General features: G+C 30.5%; 1 protein-coding gene across 1 annotated transcript; it reads right to left on the bottom strand.

Annotated features, from left to right (window-relative positions):
* Positions 1-9140: 9140 nt before the first annotated feature.
* LOC124370468 lies at positions 9141-16797 on the bottom strand. The gene is made up of 4 exons (XM_046828754.1): positions 16716-16797; positions 10253-10284; positions 9961-10092; positions 9141-9206 (listed from the first exon to the last, which is right to left on the bottom strand). Exons 1-4 carry the CDS (start codon positions 16795-16797, stop codon positions 9141-9143), a joined length of 312 nt encoding a protein of 103 aa, XP_046684710.1.
* Between the last annotated feature and the right edge of the window lie 6717 nt (positions 16798-23514).

Below are 23514 nucleotides of genomic sequence, written 5' to 3'. Positions count from 1 at the left end.
AAAATAATCCATCGAATTATTTTCCATATTTCTGCTGAATAAGCTTAGTATACGACGCCAACTCAGGTGATGTGTACGATTTTCAATAAAAACGTGGATGCTGTAGAGATAGAGTTTTACATTACATTTCAATCCTCTATGTAAACGCACTGAAACGTAACCGTACGTACAGACAAACAGAAATCATACGTCATAAAACTGGTAAAATAAGGTACAGCTAAACATTCAGCTAACAATTAAACTGCAATGTAGCACACTTTAAAATGTTGAAATAAATATCTTGAATACTTTTAATAGTGAAATAATTTATCAATTATATTTGTAAGTGTATAATATCGTAATTTTAAGCAATACATTTTACCCAATATAGGCTTAAATAATATACTATTATAAGAATATAGTTCCATAAACTTAGGCTACTTACGTTTTTATTTGCCCGTCAGACATGCAGAATTTAGAATAAAATAAACGAATTTACAATATGCTATTATACAGAATATACAAACCTACTGCTCAGTTATCATACTATGTTTTCTCGAAGCAAACGTCTAGATTTACTGTATCCTGTATATAAAGAGTGTCCCATGAAGAGGTTTGAACGTTTAATTTTATGTAACTTGCTCATTTATGCACCGGTCACTTTCAAACTCTACAAAATAATTAAAGTAGGTTTTTAGCAATATTTTGTGAAAATTTTAGCTCTATAACAATAATTGTAGAAACAAATTGGTGACAAATTGAAAATTTATCATTTTGCTTTCTATAAAAACTCACCTGATTTAATTACTTCGTTGCAGTTTTAAATAACAGGTGTTTCATAACTCTCATTGTATAAAACGCAGTTTGAATGAAAAATATTGCTGATGCTATAAAAACATAACATAACCTCTCCCATTACAGTTTTACTGATATTGAAGTTCGAGAAATTGCTTTTAGTGTTGAAAAAAGTGAAGTTTTGTGGGTGGGCTATTGCTTTTGACAACATTACAGAAGCAATTAGACAATTTCAGGTTGTCTTCCCAGGAGTTGAACCACCCAGCAATCCAACATTAACTAAGTGGAAAAATCTTTTATTTAACACTGGAAGTGTCGTAAAAAAGTGCTCTAGAGGATCAAATGAGGAAAGAGAAGAGCTAGTATGCGCATCAATGCTCAGCTCTCCAGGTAAACCGAAATCACTAAGGAAGGTTAAACTTGAAATTGGCTTTCGAAAGTCTTCAGTACAGTGAATAATTAAGAAAAGCAAAAGTGACCTTATAGATTTATTGAATCCGGCAGATGAGTGAAAGTTTTTTTCTAGTATCGTAGAGTTTCATGAGCTAGATCCTAATTGGCATACTTAAATTGTTTTTTTTTCAGACGAGTACACTTTCTACCGCGGTGGTGCTGTAAATAGGCATAATTCTAATTATTAAAACATTAAAACACAGGTAATCCAAAAATTCTTGAACAGACTCTACTCAAATCTAAAGGAATTACTGTTTGGGCAGCTGTCAGTTGTATTGGGGTGCTATCTTAGGACATTTCAGACAGTACAATGATTAGGAATAGGTATGAACAGGTTTTAAATGAACAAGTCTTGCCTCATTTTACAGTTCCAGAAATGAATCATGCAATCTTCTAACAAAATTATGTTCTTCGTCATTTCGCAAATCCTGTCAAGCGAATACTAAATGACAACCTTCATGACCGTTGGATTAGTCGTGGAAGTGATTTTTTAGATTGGTCACCCCAATCCCCTGAATTAAAAGTGTGTGATTTTTTTCTATGGGGTTACTTAAAGGAAAAGTTTACACTCGTAATTTCAATAATGATGAGGAAATGACACATTGAATTGAATAGGAACTTATCCGGATACGCAGAATTTCTTTGTAAGAGCTTACAATTGACTTGCTAAGCGCTGTTATCAGTGTGTCGCTGTGGATGAATTACAGTTCGAATAATTGTGGACTATAATTTTAGGTTTTTCTAATAGGTTATGTTATAATTTTATGATTGAAATGCTTTATTTCTCTAGAATATGACGATTAATAATTTTACAAAACAATACTGTTTTAGTACTGTTTGTAAAGTATAGTTTTTCAAAATGCCACCATTTTGATTTTAAAATTGGTAGAGAGCTGAAATATTTTTAAAATATATATATATTTTTAAAACGTGTGTAATGAATTATGTAGAGTTTTACAATATTCGGTGCATAAATGGGCAAGTAATATAACATCAAACGTTTAAACCTCTTCGTGGGACACCCGGTATATAATTAATCTATAGCGATAATGTTGCTTTTTTATATAGAATCGATTGCCCTTTGTTATTGATCAATAAGAAAATATATGTTAGAGATTTATATTTTTATTAAAGAAAAACATCCAAAATTCAGTACAAGGAATTTCCCTAGAAAACGCAAACTTTGAACAATTACAGAGTAAGTGATCTGTGTATCAATTTTTAAAATAATATAGATAGCTTCAGATGTAGCAATAGGTTATATGGAAACTTATTTTTATGTACCCTTTATATACTTAAATTAAATCATTTATATTCATACAAAAGATGTATTAGTCCCAGCGCTCTCAAATATTTCACATGCTAATAATTAAATTGAACAAAAGATCCTTTATTAACGAGATGGCTATCAATCTCCCTTTTATTACTCAAATTCATACGAGAAAAAATATACTTTGACGTCAGTAATAAAAAGCTGTTTAGTGTACAGAATAATATCGGGAACGATTTCTTTGAACGAGGGTGAGTCGACATATACACACAAGTCATATTAATACCTTAAACTGTGTCCTATGTGTTTGCTTTGCAGTTGGTTTGGTTTTTTCAGGTGCAGGACGGAAGTTATTAAATCTGTTAAAATGTTATTTTTGTAAAATAAAAATTAGCTTGTTTTTATAATTTGTTTTATAATTCGTTTTTTATTTACTAACTAATTTATATTGTTGCATTGTTTTAATATACGCTCAAAACAGGTTTACACGTTCAAAAGTGGATATTGGTAACATTTCTTGGTTGAATCATAAAATATTTATCTAAAACGTTATTAATTTTAACTACAACCGAAATGATCGTGTAATAAACTCACAGGTGTCAACAAGTTTAACAGCACCAAACAAGACTCAAGCTACTGGCGGACGTCCAGCCAGACTTTGGCTCAAGTTCTGACATCTTACTTTTTGGCAAGAAGTACTCTGAAATTTAAGTAATTGGATAACCGATTTTAAATCATGGTGCCACTTACAGCTTCTTAATAATAAAAGAAAAAGTTAAGGTAGTTTAAAATAACTTTAAGATTAAAATTAGTTATTTGATTGAACAATAATACAAGATCGATAATGGTAGTAGAATAGGACAACAAGGTTATTGATATTCGAAATTTTACAGCCTTCGTCTTTGCGATTTTCATAAGGGGTAAGGTTTGTTTGAAAATAAATTGTATAAAAACTGTCAAGCTAATCCGTTGCGTACTTGCCTTACTATCTTCACGTTCTGATTCATTATTCAATTTCTTTTCTTTTTCATACGATTATCAGCACTGTAGGTTTTTCTGGAACTTTATGAGTATATCGGCTTGTTTGATACACAATTTTTATGAACTGATACATTATTGAGGATTGTCCGCTTTTAGCTCAAATTGCTCTACCCCACAACCTTTTCAGCACCTGAACCATTCTTTATGAATATAATATCTTCTTACTGATAGACCATTTTGAAATCATGCTGCATTGTTAAAGGCTTTTCACCTTTTCCTTAAGTTCTCTTCCCTGCAATCTTTTCCAAATCTTTATGAGTATATCAGCTTGTTTATACACTACTGACGTACTGATGCATTGTTGAGCATTTTAGGTTTTTTATACAGTTCTATGAATAGCAAGCTTATCTGAACATTTATTATTATATCGGATACACTATATAGGCATACTGATGCACTGTTGAAGATTTTTAAGCTTTGCATCATTTTTATAAGTCTCCTTATAAATTTCACTGAAAAATTATGAATATATTCCCTCTTCTTATTTTATACGCGAGGTAAACATACCAAATAAGACACTGTTTGAATATCCTGCTCAATGACAAGGATAATGTAATGATAGGTTATAGATTCATTGAGCAAGATCACAGAGTTCTATCCCGGAGCTCGGTAAGAAGTTCTATCTATATGTTACGGCTGCAACTACTGGCTTCTTAGCTTCCACCGTTATTTTATACTGCGTCTTTGGTTATGTATATATTTATATTATTTTTTATTATTACATAGAGTTCTTATAAATTTGCTTATTGCAATCTGCCTCATGACCTAATCTGCCTTTGGAACGGGAAAACTTTGCACTGTCTCCGTTTATGGTCCTGAGAATATAAAACTACCATAATCAAAAAGTATATAGAGGTATGGAATAAAATGTGAGCTTTTGCACAGATAGCAGCTTTAATTTTTAGTTGTTCGGTAGCTATTATTAATCAATACAAATTTTTAAGATGCTACCAGTCTTATAAGAAATAATATTTTAACTCAATCAATCCCAAGCTAGACCCAAAGCGATAAATCTATATTTCGATATTTTTCAAGATTTTTAAAATGGCGGTCATTCTAAGTTTAGATGGTTGTACGTCAGCTATTATTTTAGTGCATTCAAAAAGTACGTATTTCAAAACTTCTCATGTAATATACATTAATGTTTCTTCTTTATTGTTTTTTTATCTCATACGATTTCAAATAGTAGGCGTACAAAGTTTTAATTAGTATGTAACATTACGGGAATAAATTTAAACACAATAACTACGATAATTCTTAATACATTCAATTTGGAACTAACTCAGTACTTTTTATGTAGCTTATACGAGTTCGTTAGCCAGTCTTAACCAATAAAACGTTTCAAAATAGCATTAATTCATATTTAGTCCCAAGTTGTTTCTTGCGATTTTAAAAAACACTTTTTTACTATTAACGGCAATATCAAATCAACGTGTTGCAAAAAGATGCATAGGTTTATAAGAATTGCTCATGAAAATAATTGTGAATTTATAAATTTGTGTACGTAATATGATTATTTTAACATGCCAACAATGAGTTTTATTGTTCCCTCAGTGTCTTACATATTAAACATCTAAACTAATGAATCTTCAGTTTTGGCCTTGTGGGAAATCTACATATCTTCCGACTGAGGCGGCAGGGATATCATTATTATTATTATTTTAAATTCGTCAAATATCATCCCAGGTTAGTAGATTCGTCACGAATTCAACTAAACAAACCGAAAAAAGTATCAATGATTTAGATCTCAATACTTCTTTGTTATAAATCGTTCCACAAACAATTGTACTAAAACTGCAAATTATCTCCTCGAAGGTTATGTTTTTACAATACATTAAGTAAGGTAACAGATTCCAACGAATATTAATTAGATAGTAGATTGTATTATCCTTTTTAAAAGTTCAGAGGTTCGCGCAATGAAAGGAAAGTAATATTTCAAACTAGTTATGTTTCAAACAATTCGAGTAGAAATTAAAGCTGTAAGAGATCAAATTTAATTTGAAAGTAGAAAGTCTCTCAAAGTACGATGACACTCTTGTGTTTTAATAAACGGATAACAATTGTTCCAGGTACAGACCAACCTCATGCTTTATATTCGTACTGTAGGCCACCACTTCTCTGATTGGAGTTATCTGATAGGACATAAACAAATATTTCGTTACTGCCGTCCCTTCAGTTATATAGGCTGTTCTAAAGGAAAGAATGGACAATCATGTGATTTGAAGATGACATAACTATACGAGTGATAGGTTACACGGTATATATAACCATAAATAAAATGACGTAAAATAATGCGTTAATTATTGAATATAATTATGCTAAAACCTAGTTGGACGTATGTATGCATAATGGAACCAACCCACAATGATGTCTAACTGAGAAAAAGAGGTTAAAAGTTTAGCGTGGGTCCCCCATTCCCAGTAACAAAGAAATATATATTCCAGATAATGTGTTTAATAAACATATTAAAGGCTTTATTAAGTTGTTAAATAAAATACCACAGCAAGAAATATAATATTGGTTGATATATTAAGGAAATTGTTGGTTGGTTCCCTTATGCTTAAATTCAAATAATATGATTTGAGCTTTATAACACAAGGGAACCAATTGATACAAATGTCTGTTATTATCCTGCAATCTTGTTTAATCTAAATAATTAAAGGTTTAAAAATATACACCTCATTTTAAAAAATAACTTTATTAAAAAATCTATTACTAATAAAATTACATAATATCTATTTGTATTATTTTTTAGTGTGTGGAAAACGTTATAACAATCAGTTACATCGTTGATGAAAGTTGGATCTTTTCATCTCTCATACGTCATCACTAGTATTTATTTTTATAGTAGAACAAATTAAAAAAACTAGAAACATAATGCTATATTCACTTAATTGATATTTTCCTCAGCCCTCTAGTTCAAAATCCAGATTCGCATTGAAAACCATCAATATCATCTTGTACGTTGGTGTCAGAGGAAAATTTGTTTGTAAAATTCCTTCGCATCTGATGGGATTAAACTCATGATTGACTTGAGATCCTTTTAACTTAGGCAATGAAACCCCTTTTTCCATTGGGCCATAGGGAGTGGTAAATTTTTCTGCTAATCGCAAGTAGCACGTATTAGCTCCTACCTTCTTCTTTTTCTTTATATTCAATTATCTTGTTGCAGTCCACCTAGACTTGTCCTTACAAATATTGAGAAAGGTTTATCTTTAAAGATTTCAATTTCTCTGAACTTAAGCCATCCAACTTTTATTCCATCTACATCTTCTTTCCTGTTTTGTTATTTTCTTTTCTAAATCTGAATGTGCTAAAGAAGTCCTCTTTTTTCCATTCTTGTTACAATAAACTTGTTCTTTCTCCTACAATTCTCCATCACACTTATGTAATCTGAATCTGTGTACATTCTCTGTTGTGTCTTCAAGTGGCACTCGACATCCCCAAACTCTGCGTCATTGGGAAGGTAAGAATGCCCTGGAATCATGTACCTTAAGGACAATGTTTTCCAAGTCGGGTGTAAGCTAAGGACATGTTTGAGGAGGAGAACTATTTTTAATGCTCCTGTTTCTGCCCCCCTCACATGAATCGGACCACAAGGTCAATTCCTTAATCCCAGAGGACAATTTTCCAAAATATGCCTCTTCAAACAAGAGCCAACCTCTTGAGTACCTCGGCCAGCAGTATTCTCCAGCCAAACATTAAAATGACCTTTACCAGTTTTCCCCGAATGAATACCCAGATTATAAAGCATGATTTGTCGTTTATAGTAAATGACATTTGTCGGCAGACGAGGTAATGGTAGGTGTTTTTTTTTGAAGATCAAAAGACAGCGTTTGTTTTGATTCAAACAGTTTTTGCCGTTAGTAAGTTCGTCCTTGAACTGAGCTCTTACTTCTTCGACTAATTTTCAGATGAGCCTCATGTTTTATTTTAATTTCATCTCTCTCTATATCACTGGTAGTTGAATTTTCCAGGGCATGTAGTGTGTCACAGGTACTGCAGGTGTCTTTCTGAAGTGGTTTCCGTTTTAGGTTAAAATCTGCATAAAATATTTGATTATATTTTGATTGGGACACAGGATGCTCTACTTCAGCCTTGTACAAACTGTACATACGTGGCAATGTCATATCAGGGGGTAACCAGCATGATTCTGTTGTCGTTCTAACAGTAGTGGGACTTTGTATGCTGGAATTCTTTTAATGTGGTTCGGACTTCTTCAATCCGTTTGTCTTCAATCTTGTTACTGCCACCACATTTCCCCCTTTCATCTTTCACATTATCGTTTTTTAAGCTTTTTAAGAGCTGTATTAATTCTTTTTGTGGACACTCTTAAGGTTTGTACGTACATATTCCTGCCAAATAACAGTATTGTTAATTGTATATTTTCCTTGTAAACTGTCTTTTAGATAGTTGTACTGTTGGTCTTTTTGTTTTTTCTTCCTGTACTGATGCACAAATAAACATGTTTTGGGCATTATAGTCCCCCAAATCATAAAATTTCTTAAAAGTGCTTTTTCTTACTTCAAGTGACACTTTCTCTCATTACACTTGCAAGCACAATGAAAATCCCTGAAGTTTTTAGGGTACACAACTTTTCCTGTTTGAGAAATGTATTTTTTATTACTATTTTTCCTTTTTTTTCTGATATCTCTAGATTGATGTGCATACTTTCTCTTCCTACCTTTCTTTGGTCTTCCTGAACTGTCAATTTCTTCAAAATCAGAACCACTAAGAAGAGCTATCATCTGTTATGCTAGGCGTTTTCGTCTACTACTTTGCTCTGTTGTTATCAATCTGGGGTTCAGGCAATTACTTCGACTACTTGATCCTCAATGTTCGGTTCTTCAGTAATTTATTTCACCAACATTAATTAAATTATTTTGATTTCCAAGTAATTAGTGGGTCATCATCTTGCATACTCTGAAAAAAAAAAACAGATTATTAGCTTCAGGGTCATAATAGGCCAGTTTGCTAGTCTAATGGTTAGTGTCTTGGACTTAAGTTTAAGAGATCATGGATTTAATTACTTGGATGCTCAATCACATGCTGGGAGAATGAATGAGTTTTTCTTTAAACACATTTCAGTAAAACTTGAGTAAAAATATTACTTGGGTATAAAGTATACTTTAATAAATATTCATTTTTCAACCATTTATTTTAGACATAACATCTTTAAAATAAAAATCTTTAGTTGAGTTAGTAGTACAGCCGACTGATTTTCTGGTTATGATCTATTCATAAAATACAACATTGACAGTACCATAGCCTAAGAGCCGGAAGCAAAGATATGTTACAAACGATCAATAATTTTAAGACATTAAGAGATCTCTACCAGATAACTGGAAGATTTTTTTACGGACCTGAAAAGAATTTATGTATGTTTAAAATTTGTATTCCTTTTTCTTACCTCATGCTCTTCCCATTCCCAGATGAGGAACAATATGAAAAGAGTTAAGATCATCTGGTGCATGGTTAGTTCCATTTTTCTACCATCATTCTTCCAATATTATTCTGTAATTTCAATAGCACCAGATAATTGAACACTATCACCATCATCTAATATTGAATCTGTTAGCTAGGTTCTTGTGATTTGCTGGTATCAAAATGAAATATTTGGAAAGTCGTACACAATTTCCATTTTTGAAATATCCAGGTAGCTTGTATCCTAGAACAGAACATAAAGTTGTAAATTGAAGTAGTTCAGATTAAAAGAAGTATTTTGTCATTTTTGGCATAATTTCTAAATAAGATTAGTCATGAACATGAATAGTAGCTTACCAATCCTAATTATAATAATATACCTAACAGCTTTGCACGCTGACAATCGAAAAAATTAGCAAATAGGCGATATTTTGAAACCTTTTATTTAGTATTTAATTTAGGCCTAGTATTGAACTAAAAAATCCAATACCAAACAAAAAGTTTGGTAACTATGCAGCAGTTTGGTACTTGTGGAAAAAATATATATTTTTAAACATTTTTCCATGTAAAATTACTTGCTGAACACGATTATAATGGTCTTTTTTGTCGGAAACGCTGTTAAATTCACTTAAATGCTACTTAAAGTACAGATTTCAATGATTGTAATCTGCTGCCTTGGAACATTTAACGACTTTTCCGACAAAAAAGACCGTCATATTCATGTTCAGCAAGTAATTTTACATGGAAATTAGTAAAAAAAAATATTGATTTTTCCACAAGTACCAAACTGCTGCATATATACCAAAAGTTTCATAAATAAAGGCTAGGCCAGTTTTTGGTACGTAATACTGCAAGTAATGTGTAGAAAAAATCTTTCTGCCATTAACACCACTACCCTAAACTTTTGCCAGTTTGTTAGCTATTGTTATAGGCTAGGTTATGTTCGAAATAAATTTGTATCTGTCCTTCAGATAAGTTTATACCAAATCTAAACTTACCAAATCAGGCATGTTATTTTCCAACATTTCATTGAGATCTACACCGTTTTCTCCTTCATTCTGTGTAGGTTTATGTGATATAGGACTATCATTGCAGACATAGCTATGCTCTTGTTGTATATTTGTCGACTCCTGAAACAAAGGCAATTAATTATTTATTTTACTGGAAAATATTAATTTCATCTTATTTTAATGTATATTTATTATTATTACAATATTTCATTATAAATATAAGTAATTATTAGTCAAGGCTCAAAAACCTATTATTTAAACCTAAAAATTATGTGCTTACCTGATCAGTTTCCAATAACGTAGGCTCATGATCTGTTCAGAAGAATCAGGGGTTTGAACTTTTGGCCATTTCCATAATTAACAAAGTTCTTCTCTTTATATCCATTTTGTAACACTTAGACACAATACAGACATAAAAACAATCATTTATGTTACTCTATTATTATTGTATTGCAAGCAGGTGTATCTAACTTCAAACTTGGTTCCTGTATGCAAAACAGCTGATCAAGATGAAGACTACACAACAAAGAGAATCAAGTTGGTTGGTTCTGTTATGCATATTACAAAACCAGTCTCTGAATTTGAAACAAGAACCAAGCCACTTGGTTCCCTTATTCATAATATTGAATCCGACATACAGCATTTGATGTTTTTTCATGATTTTTTTTTTGCATTTGTAGTTTCAAAGCCAGTTAAAGTAAAAAAATCAGGGTATAAATTCTTTCAAGCTCTTCAAGATGGCGGTGATATCTCAATTTCCCAAAAATTGTTGGTTGGTTCCATTATGCATATATAGGTCCAGTTTATGTATGAAATTTTGCACAGTCCAATTAAATAAATGAATATAATTTAAAAATATACGCATTAAATCAGATTTGCCAGAAAATTAATTATAAGTCAGCATTCAATCGTGTTATACGTTAAATATATTTTTTTAATTTTCATACCAGTATAATACATCTTTCTAATTTCTGGTTACATCTAGTGTTTTTATCTATGAATTTTACAAAGATAAAGACGGTAAGGCATGCGGTATTAGTTTAGGTAAAAGGACGTACCTTTTACCTTTGAATTTTACTTTGGTTTCGTACAAAATGTGGTGCTGCCTTCGAAATTTGTGTATATCGAACTTGAATAGCTTATATTAGGTCAGAAACATTCCTTGTTTTTAATAACGTGTAAAGAACCACAATTTCACTAGTTTTTAGTCTATTTAGATACAATTTTTAAATCATAATAAATATAAACGATAAATACTATAAAATATTAAAATAATAAAATCTCTCCATTTCACTCGTATCCCAAAATATAAAGTAAAATTAGTCTTCAAATGGCATAAAAGAAAATTCCTTCTCAGCTGCTAATCTTTCAAGCAATATATTCCTTCAAAACTTTATGTTTTGATCCTCATTGCTTTCAACAGGGCCGCCATTTCATCTAAAGCCAGGCACCAAAAAAGAATCTTTCCGGCAATTCCTGAGGCCTTTTTCAGTAATTTAAAAACAACCAATGTGTCTGCAATCAATTGTATTTGGCTTTTTCATATACTTTTATTTAGTTTTTAATGTAATAAACTAATAAATCATTACTGGTTATAATCTAGCAAAATCGTTAAAAATAAGAATAGAGCCAGAAAGTAGTGCTCTATTTCATTGAAAATATTTATCAAAATCGATCCAGTAGTTTCAGAACAATCTGAATAAATCCTAGTTTAATAGGAAGAAGTAAGTATATATGTACAACTAAAACACTCGTATTAATATTTTATAACTCATTGGACATAAATACACTGGGGAAACTGTCTGGAAAAAACTTATTGATTACAACAAAGTTTAGAAATTGGTGTATGTATTTTAAAATACTTTTTTTTCATTTCTAGGCCCATAAATCATGGACAAGTAGATAATTTTAGAGCTTGGATGACCCCCACGCTGAAAAAAATATCGTACTCAGCTTTTTAATGAAACGAACCAAGATATTTATAAAATTATATTTTACAACAACTTTCAACTTGTTCGGGTTTTTAAGGCAGCTTTTGTATAAAAAATATGAGATTTATAGCCTAAATATGTATACCAAGTATATAAAAATATTGGAACAATGGATAGTTATCATGATGGATATTGAAAGCAAAATTTTGCTTTCAGGGTCATGCTCGGTGTAATTATGCGGAATATTTCGCTAAATGAATATAATGAAATGCCATGCGATACCTACCTAAAATAAGAGTTTTTACGTAAAGAATTGTATCAATTTATTCTTTTTGAAGTCGGGTGAGAACAGCCTAGTACTTTAACAATTACGGTGCGAGTTCTTAATTTTTTTATGTGTCACCTCAATTTCATACTATTATTATATTCTATCTTTAATATGATTCGTTGTAACGCCACATCAGCTTGAAATTTATATTTTTGAAATATTAAAAGGATACTTAAAATGTATCAATGCACAATCACAATCATGTCAACATGCGATATTTTATTTTAAAACCCAGCCCAGTGGACATTGAGTTTATCTGTGCATATGCGAATAACTTAATTTAATTGACCGTTCACATGAAAGCAATATTTATAAAAAAATCAACACTGATTTCTACTTGATGTCTCACAATCCTAAACCAAACAATTATATGACAATCGATTAAATCGTAATTCGATTAGGAAATGCACGTGAAATCTGATCTAAAATACTCTGTTAATTATAGAAAATTAATTGTTTAATATCAGGTTGTAAACTTTAGTTATCTTAAAGTACTTGCGAGTACTTAGGATAAAACATTTAACATCGATAACAAATAATTTATTGAATATAGACTTATAAGTACAATTTACTATCTAAAACATGTTCTTCTTTTGCACAAGTACTTAAATTAGAGTATGAATGGTTCCTATAATAAAAAAAAGTGATAAAAGAATGTTAAAGAGTTTGGTTTTTTGATGCGATACTTGAAAATTGTGTGATATTACCTCCTAAAACATAAGCGGAATTAATTTCTTTGGAAGATAACATGGAGATGCAATTAAAGATTAGCAGGATGTCATATTTTCATATCTATCATTTAGGACTTTTTTCTAACATTAGTTAACAAGCCTTCAAACAATTACAAACCTAATTAAAACTTTCATTATTTTGAACACACTGTGTTGAGGTATTTTAACCCAAAAATATTTTAGCTACACATTTTTTGACCGGATGATCTAAGTTTGTCTTTTGCAATATAAGTTTTAGTAATAAATTTACCTAAAAGATCAACTTGGTCAGTTTATTATTTCCTCAAATAATATACCTTCCTTACGGATAGAAGTTTGGCAAGTTCATGTAAAACAAAAACAATGTCTTTTTTTTTTCTCTAAATCCAAAATTCTGACAAGCGTCAGAGTTACTGAAGGCAATGACTCGTGACATATAACAACCCTATCATACATCCGAGAAACAAAACTGTGTGTAGAACGATTCGCACTACAAAGCATGGTTGACGTTGGAGAACGATTTACTCTGTAAAGAATGATTCACATGATCGCAACTTTCACTTAAGCGGGGTTCAGGACAAATCTTTGATACAGATAAAAGATGTTTTGTTCAGGCCAAAAAATGGAAAAATGAGCTTAAAGGTTTGTTGGATTTGTATTAATAATGTTTCCTATCGATTGTGTAAATTTTTATTCAATGTATAAAGAACAATGAACTGTGTGGAGAACTATTCACAATGTGCAGAACTATTCACTGAGTGAAGAACGATTTACTATGTGAAGAAACGGTAAACTGTGTGAAGAACTACTCACTGTGTGTAAAGCGATACAATGTGCAGAAATATTCACTGAGTGACGAACGATTTACTATGTGAAGAAACGGTAATCTGTGTGAAGAACTACTCACTGTATGTAAAGCGATACAATGTGCAGAACTATTCACTGAGTGAAGAACGATTTACTATGTGAAGAAACGGTAAACTGTGTGAAGAACTACTCACTGTATGTAAAGCGATACAATGTGCAGAACTATTCACTGAGTGAAGAACGATTTACTATGTGAAGAAACGGTAAACTGTATGAAGAAATACTCAATGTTTGTAAAGCGATACAATGTGCAGAACTATTCACTGAGTGAAGAACGATTTACTATGTGAAGAAACGGTAAACTGTATGAAGAACTACTCACTGTTTGTAAAGCGATACATTGCTTAACCGAGCACGTACAGTGATGGAAGCTTTTGCAACTTAACTTTCCTGAGTTTAGGACAAACCTGTGAGATATATAACATAATATGTTTTGTACATATAAGGAAGAGGGAAGAAGCGTAAAGTTTGATTTGCATTATTACTGTTTCTTCTTGACATTGAGATTTTTTCTAAAGTGGAGGGCATGTACGGAATAACATTAGTGTATTTTCGGAAAGATTACAAAATTTAAACCGCATGGCCATTTCATTTCCAAGAATAGAAGCGTACCATAAATGATTGTATACATTTTGTGCTCCAAAATTATTTAAATATTTGCCTATTCCAGTATTTTGTTCCTCAACTGATTGTTCTTTATTTATAAACCTGAATGCTTGGCTTTTTATTGGATAAATTCTATTAAAATTTAATATATGTTTCTTGTATAACTAGATCATAGCTATAGTTTCGTTATTACTGCTCCTCCTGATGCTAATTTATGTTTTTTAAATTTTTTAAGTAATGTATATTTTATTATTTATACAGATGTTTATGTTATTGGAGCTTTTTAGGTTTTGATGTTTCTGTATGTGTGTATATATGTATGTCTGTATATATATATATATATATATATATATATATATGTATGTATATATATATAGATACATGTATACATACATTGGCTATTTGGTTTTATATATCGGTGTTATTATCTGAAATATATTTGCAAGTTTTACACTGCATCTAGTTGTTTCTTAAGTCCGATAAAACGTTTTACTATACATTAATGTATATTTAGTATTGTTGGTTTATGATTACGGTGGTATCTTGGGGTTTTTTGAGAGTTGCTGGCACATTGCACATTATAATAACCTTTTACCACCTTTACACAGCAATATGCTAAATAGGTGGAGATCCACCATGTACTAGTAGCATTATATTACTTTCTCATACAATATCGTTCTGTATGAGTGTGTGTTGTTTTCTAGCACCTTACGTACGATTTTTTAAATACGTATGTACATTTTGAAAAGTTTTATATATTATTATTTTTTTTTTTTCATTTTGATCTAATAAATCAATTATAGTGAAAAACACACTTTTGAATTATTATTTTTCACCGTACACCAAGACTAGTAGATATGTGTGGACATATAGGGGGTAACACCTATACCCTAAGATAAATTTCGAACTTAAAATAAAACACTACTTTAAAGAAACAACACAATTGAAAATACTAATAGTGAAATACTAATATGTTCTTAAAATGTGGTATATCCATAAAAGGTTGCCATTTTAAAGTGTTCTCCAACTACAATAAATCGCATAATTAAGATAACTAAGAATTAAGGTAAGATTAAATTAATACAATTAAATAATTAAGATAATTCGCACCAGTCCTCATATTACTTTATTTCAAAAATTGCAAACACAGTTTGGATGGTTTTACCAAACATGAATGCTATTAAAGCATTTTATACAATCCAGGAATCAATCCAATAAAATATTTGAGTGGACTTTACTATAAATTTACTGCAGAATTTTTTAATCTATGAATAATGAAATTTGAACTACTATGGAATTAAAACTTTTATACCAATAATTAATGGTATTTGTATAAAAATTTAAAATAAAGATGTTAAATTAAAAATAGGATTTAGTAACTTTTGCTGATTTTTTAACACGGTACTTTTTATATATGTCAAATAAAAAATTCACTACCGTTATATTACTTGATTATACTTTCCATACTTATAAATTCTAACTGAAATTCATTTTATGATGACATATGTACTTCTAAATATAAGTTAATTATAATTTTATTTCGGCTACGTGATCTTTGTTACCATGGGGCTTTTAACATTCAAATTAAAACCTTATTGTTAGAATTGTAACAAATATTTATGTGATCAATATGTATGTATGTGGTCTAGAAATGTACAGATATGTAAAAATTCTTGGTTATAAAAACGCGTATCAGTAAAATAAGAGAAATACAAAGTGAGAGGACATAAGAGTGTTCGGTTTGACTTTGTTTAGACAGGACAAAGCCCAACTCGACTAAGGGCCCTCACCTCGCCAGTGTTGAAGTGTCGGCGGCCTTCTAGTGGTATTGGTTTTGTAGTATCGTCAAAGCGTTCTTGTGTTGACAGTAAAGCTCCCAATACTGTCCGATATTTCGTTTGTGAATCAGTTCAATATATAAAACCAGTTTATACTTTACTATATTAGTTTATTATCATTTGCGTGAAAGTTTTGTTGACATTTAAAATATTTTAAATTTATAACTCCCCCCCCAATTGAGTTAATATCCCCCCCCCCACTGTTTCAGAATATTGAATTGTAGAATATTTCAGTAATCTATTTTATTTTAGATAGCACATCCACATTTTAGTGATACGACAGTTTTTACATCATAAACTTAGTATTTTTACGATTCATAAACTTCTTGGACGAACAAAACAACACGAACGATTGTTTGAAACAGACCCTTTTTATCCTAAGAGCCGAGCGGATTTAAAAGTAAGTTAAATCTAGTTTATGATATTTTAGAAAAGCTTTTTAGTGTTTTTTTAGTTTATTTACTGACGTTTAGAGCATTGCCAATTTTGGCATCTCCTTTGGCATTCTTTTTGTCGTGTTCTGCTCCTTTATTGTTCTCGTCCATGCTAGAGGCCAAAACAGTACATTATAGATAAATTATTATTGTTATAAGCAATTTTTATAGATAAGTTCGTGTTTATTTGGCTGTTAAGTATCTCTTGACAAACTTTTCTATTATATATTTGATTTGCAAAAATGTTATCACATAGAGATTGTAAATTTTTAATGTTTCATTTAAAAAGTTTGAATATACAATCTAATGATGAATTTGAGAGCTTTTACACTTTTATTAACAACTTAAATGTATAAGGATACACTTCCATTTAGGACTTAATTTTGAGATCGATTCTAAACCAACATTAAATTACTATATTTGCAACAAAAATGCATGCTATTGCTACAATAACTCCTATCTTCCTTTTAATGTTAGTAGAGAAGGGATGATGTGTGGTCAAAGGTCAAAGTTCGGAACCTTAATGCAAGTTTACCAACCCTAGGTAAACTCCCCAAATGTCTTCGACTTAATTGAATTGTCTTCTGTTGCCACTTCGTTTTCAATTAAAGAAAGAACAACAAACCTCTTCAACACCAGAGTGTTCCGAGGTGTGTTATTTAATTGAAACCAGTTGTCTTTTGACAAAAATCTAATATAAGTCTTATGACGTAATGAGTACAGTATGGTGGTTATAGGGGACTAGTTTCTCCTTTACTAATTAATGAAAACGTTTTTGAAAAGACTAAAGAAACTTGCACTATTTACAGTGACCATCCTAATAATACATCTTCAACGATCTGATAGTGAACCTAAACCGTGGCTCTATTGGTTAACCTATACAAAGTTTAACATAAAACTCTAATGTATGTCCGATGAGGTAATGAGGACAGTATAGTAGTCATGAGGAGATTAGTTTCTCCTTTACTCTGTAATAAAAATATTTTTGGAGTTGGCTAAGGAATTTCAATATTTAGTGGAAGCCTTCTTAAAAATATCTAATAAATAATCTAATATTGAATCCAAACCATGCAATCAATATTTCCTATACAGACCAAGACATATTAGATGGTAAGAGAAGAACATGAAGCCATAATTCAGAAAGGTGTTAATTCCAAAATTTTTTGTCTATTTTACAGTTTTGCCCTGGTTGGAGGTACTTGGCAGTAAAAGGTTTTACTACAGGAGACAAAGTTCACACATACTTCAAGTCAAAGTCAAACGTACTGTAAGTTGGATTACAAACCATATTTGGATTTGTAGTCTGTGTTATAATGACGTCATGTTTACAATACAGGAAGAAAGGGGTTGTATTGCATTATAACCTACTCGTACGTTGTTTTACATTTTTAAAGTTCTCGAAGAAGATATTTATGCTATCGAAAGGTCTGTTGATATAGAAAGTTTTAAAACATTAGTTGTTGCCTATTTTCAATACGGTTATTACCATAACCTACACTGTTATCACTATGCCCAACACGTATAGATGTTTCATATGCAAGTTTAAACATTTACAAAACTTGAATACTTCAATTTTGAACATGTAAGGTCTAGTTATTCTAGTCAATTCATCTTGGATCTTCTAATGAATACGTATTAAATTTTCTAACAATGCATCTACTGGTATAGCTCAATATTTTGCAAACAATTTTAAAACAATATAACAAAACAACATTTCAAACCTTTGCCTTGAATTTTGGCAAATGAATATTTGATATTGAACTCTTTTAAATTATCATACCTTTAATAATATACTTAAAATGCAGTTTTTCTCAATTTTCCAGCACACTTTAAGAAGACATGAAAACAGTTTGTTTCCTTTCTCGGTCCCTTTGTTTTATATTATATCTTTAAAAACATGCTGAGAATTAATTATTACCGTCAAAACTATACGGAAAACTAACAAAATTGTGGACGTATCCTAAATAATATTTGACTATTATACGATTTTCCAACAATTTTACATCCTGAATTTTGTAAAAGGTCACGCACATAATACGCTATGAAAAATGATTCAAAATAGACTGCTGAGATAATTGTTCTAGAAATATATTTATAGGCAGTAGAGTAACAGTGAGAAATATTTCTAGAACAATTATCTCAGCAGTCTATTTTGAATCATTTTTCATAATGTATTATGTCCATGACTTCTTACAAAATTGAGGATGAAGAATTTTTGTATATTATATATTATACATATATATAATATATATATATATATATATATATATATATATATATTATGGATATTTATAACTGTAGCCAAAATTATAAAACTAGGTATAATTTCTCTCAGTTTTTCGTCAGTTTATCAGAACGATGATGTGGCGTACATTTACCTTATTTTTTATATTCTATGTTTCTTAAAGTTACATACAAGGAAATTTATCTAGCATAGATATATTTAAAGCACAATGTATTCTACATGTGCTGGAGTCAAAGTATAAGACGGGGAGTCTGTCAAGCGTCAAGAGGATGTTGTAGTGACTGGCAGAAGACTGGTGATTGTCACACTCTTTTGTCACTAGCGGAAAGGTTTCCGCGCCTTTCACACTATTGGGAAAACTGTACTGTGTGAGAATAATACTTTACTGTTTACTAGTATTTTATACGGAAATCTTTCTTTCTGTGTAACGTGTTGCAAATTCTCAACCATTGGTGATGCAAATTTGATAATTTATACTGTAAAACTTCTACTAAACGTTAGGTTTACTGAAGATTTTGTTGTTTCCTAGGTCGGTCTGATTTAGGGTCTAATGAATGTTTTTTTCTGTGCTAATGAGCTGCAAGAGTCGGATCCTTATCAACAACGTATTGCTGCATCTGCCAGATGTAAGAATTATCAATTATACATACATAAGAATTATACATACATTGCTACATCTGTTGTAGCTCAAATAATTTTTAAATAAATACTCATTCCAATTATTTTCTTGCAAATCCTATTATCACATTATTAGTAATGTTTGATTTCCTATTATTTACGTAATAGTAAATGTACAAGCACTTCAGTTATTGAGTACACGTTAGTGTAAAATAAATTAACTTACGATGTTTTATAATACAAGTCACCCTATACTTCATTACAAAGTAAGCCAACCATGGGTTGATCTTTAAAGAACAGTATTATAAAACACAGTATTTTAACGTTCGAATAACTGAATCAAATTAACTGTACAGATAAAAGCCATATTTAGAACACAATCGAGCACACATTTCTGCATGATCTGACACAACTGATGCATTAAAATCGATAACAGTTGACTAAATAGTAATCCGGTTGTTTATTCAGCTTTGCACTTAAAATCTGATATAAAATATTCTGTTTACTAAACAAAAATAAATTGCGTAACCTCGTATTATTTGCTCAAAACATCACGTGTAAAGTACTCACTCAGCAAATTGGCGCAATTATATACAGTAATGTTAAAAAGTTGAATATGGATCTTGTATTGCATATTCTGAAATCAATCATTACATTGTGATTACAAGAAGCAATTCAAGAACTGTTTTCTGTGAGTATTTACTATAACCATATTTCAGCTATTATCTTCAGACATATCACAAAAGTTGTAAAGTACCGTTAAGAAAATGTATGTTCCATTCTTGTGTAAATGAGTGTATTTCCTATACTTAAATTGAGTCATGCCCTTTAAACTTTAGTCTTACGTAGATCACCGACATTTTTTATTTCAACCAAAGTTACACTGCAAATTACGCAAAATTATTTACACTTGACGAAATAATACAACGCTATGGTAACATGCATTTATTTTTTTTTATATTTAGTAAGGTATATTAGTGTCAATATTAATTTGGTTAATATTTGTCATGTTGTTTAATTGTTCTGCTTATTTATCAGACAGGTTAAGTGTAAGAAAGGGCCATGAGGCCCTAACTTTGCCTGTTTAAAATAAACAAATTTTCATTTCATTTTTCATTTTTTCATGCATAACTTTTTTGCATTTAACTAGTCAAAAGTCAAAATTTTCGCTCTTCATGGCTGTAACATATATTTTAGTATTTTAAGCAGATATATATATATGCTATGTATTTAAGCCTAGACAAATTAAATCAGTATTGGGAAAAAACTTTAGTAAGTAAAATATTTAGGTATGTGAGATTAACAGTTGTAGTGGTAAAAGACGATTTTTACCTAAAGTTTACCTAAGAAAAAAAAGCGGTTTTAAGGGGTGAAAATTACAAATAACTAAGATATAGAACTTTAAATGGAACTATTTTTCTAGCGCGGAGTAATATATCTTGTTCTACTACCGTTACGTGGTCTTGCTACAATCGTGAGGTAACCTGTTATCTGTTGCTGCTGACATTAGCCATATTTAGATATGTCAAATAACAATAATGCAGAAATAAGGGGAATATGATCAAAATCAAATAATTTCTTTTGATTTAGACCTTCTAGGATACAAAGTCATATCAGCCTGACACAGGACCTCGGGTTATCAGCGCGATCAGACCTGATATCACTAAAAGATCAAATTAGATGATTTGATCATGAATTCGTCCGGCCATTACTGCTAGCTATGAAACGCAGCTTGACAAATCAAATATATATTGTAAGTACTCCCTACCATAACTTTCTACTGTATTTCAAAGACAGGAGTTTCACTTTTAAGGTTCTATAATTATTTGTAATTTTCATTCATAAAAAACCCTGTGTAGTTTTGTTAAAGAGGACGATTGCAATACGTTAATCACGCAAATCTCGTTACCAGTCTGCGTTTATTTTTAAAAATATGTTTAAATATGATTTAAAGAAATTGAACTAAACTTTCAAAAAATGAATAAATAGTGAAAACAAACAAACATAAATTTAATTAATAAGCAAAACTAACGTAACCATAACTTCCCAACTACGTATGTACATACTATCTACTTACATACCACGTGGTAACTTATTATAACATAAAATAACTTTTTCCGAATTTAAAAATAAAACATGATTTCACAACCAAATCATACTCTCCTTGGAAAGGAACAGGATTATCCATTATAAATGAATAAATAAATAATACAATAATGATTTTTTCACTCTCGCAATCAAGAAAAAATTTCAAAAACAAAAAGCATAATTCACAAACATGAAAACAAATTGAGACTTATATTCCAAAAACTAAATAACAGAGTTATTTTGAAGTTTACACACCCGAAGACGATATGTTATTTTGTTCTCGAGGACGAGTAAAATACGTTAACGACATTGAAATTTTGATTGACTACTACTACCGTTATTCTCAGTGATACCCACATATATACATGATTCGTACAAAGTAACTAACAATAACTAAAATTTAACATAATGCACTGCATTATAATGTTATCGAGATGTAAAATCGTGCCATACTTGTCCAAAGAATGCAGTCGTAATCAAACTGTGATTATGGGCATAAATATTGGCAGATTTACGTACAAATATTTCTATTGCAATCACCTCCATGATAGAATTCCGAGAAATTTGATTTAATTAATCCGTTCAAGAGCCCCAGAATTCAAAAGTACTATATATATGTATATATATTTATAAAATCGCTCTATATAATTATCACCAATAAAAGTTTTAACATTGCATTAATTCTTATTCAAGCCCAAATTTTATTCGAGTGATTTAAAACTTACTTAATATAAACTTTTTTTAATTCTGTAATATCATTCGGTAACTCGTAAGATTCAAAATGAATGAATCGCTATTCTAATTTTGAAAAAGGACTGATGATATATAAGGTATAATCTATTACGTTCATGAGCATACGAAGTTTTAAGTACTTTAAAACTCTGCGAAAATAATTGTAAACACGACAACTACCGTAGTTATAAACAGTTTCAAAATAAACATGGTAAAAAGGTGGTACTTTTAATACATTAGATGAAATTTTAACCCATTAAACACTTCAAGATGACGCTCATTCGCGCTCAAGTAACTATTCTTATTCAACTGAATCCTAAAATAGACATAAAATTAAATGTTTTTAAAATATATTAGGAGCTTATAAATTACTCTGATTCTCATGCTTTGGGTTTATCTTAAATTTTCAAGATGGCAGACGTTAATTTTAAGTTTGAAAAATTAACGATTATATATAAGTTACTATAAGTTAAAGCTCAAAGATAGAAAGTGTTTAGAATTCCTCGTATTAATTTGCAATAATGTTTGTTCTTACTTACTTATTGATAAATGCTATAATAATCACTGTTAAGAAAAATACCGCCTGCTTACTGTATGCTTAAAAAAAATAAATATTTTAGGACGATATTTTCAGTTGTTAGTATTGAACCGTTAACAGAGAAAATCAATTTAATGATCCAACTCATTTGAGGGTGCATCAACATCATTAGGGGATGTTGTGGTTTGAGCCGCAACCGCAGTATACAGCACCCTGATAAGGCTAGGTGCGGGTATCATTGCACTGTGATGTGTTTCTAACATTTCATGAAACTAGGTTGAATTTAGAAATTGTTCTTGTTATTACTCTTCTTTTTAAACATATTACCAGTTACACACGGCTGAAATATTATTTAAGAAGTGTTTATTATATTAAAATAACGTTCGAAAACTGCAAAGAGGAGCGCTGGAAAACACTCAATATCAGTGAATGGAATTGTATTGCTTTGAGTTTGTTTAGTTATAAAGCATTTGTTTCTTTCTCGCTTGAATGGATATTAATATTTTTTAAGGTTTTTGGTGTTACAGAGTAGAAATTGTAATTCAACCTCAGCTAAGCCTTTTACGGACATGTGATGTGGGATACTCCTACCTTTTTAATATAAATC

Source organism: Homalodisca vitripennis, unplaced genomic scaffold (assembly GCF_021130785.1).
Source record: "Homalodisca vitripennis isolate AUS2020 unplaced genomic scaffold, UT_GWSS_2.1 ScUCBcl_225;HRSCAF=1706, whole genome shotgun sequence".
NCBI classification, from domain to species: domain Eukaryota; kingdom Metazoa; phylum Arthropoda; class Insecta; order Hemiptera; family Cicadellidae; genus Homalodisca; species Homalodisca vitripennis.
Note: the sequence above shows the minus strand (reverse complement) of the source record. Positions and strands in the feature narration are given on the sequence as shown.

Excerpts from the sequence above, each read along its gene's own strand:
- LOC124370468 (XM_046828754.1), bottom strand. The coding sequence starts at position 16,797 with ATGGACGAGAACAATAAAGGAGCAGAACACGACAAAAAGAATGCCAAA. Across the intron at positions 10,285-16,715 it reads TGGCAATGCTCTAAACGTCA|ATCATGAGCCTACGTTATTG; the intron begins GTAAATAAACTA and ends TCTTCTGAACAG. Across the intron at positions 9,207-9,960 it reads AAAATAACATGCCTGATTTG|GATACAAGCTACCTGGATAT; the intron begins GTAAGTTTAGAT and ends GTTCTGTTCTAG.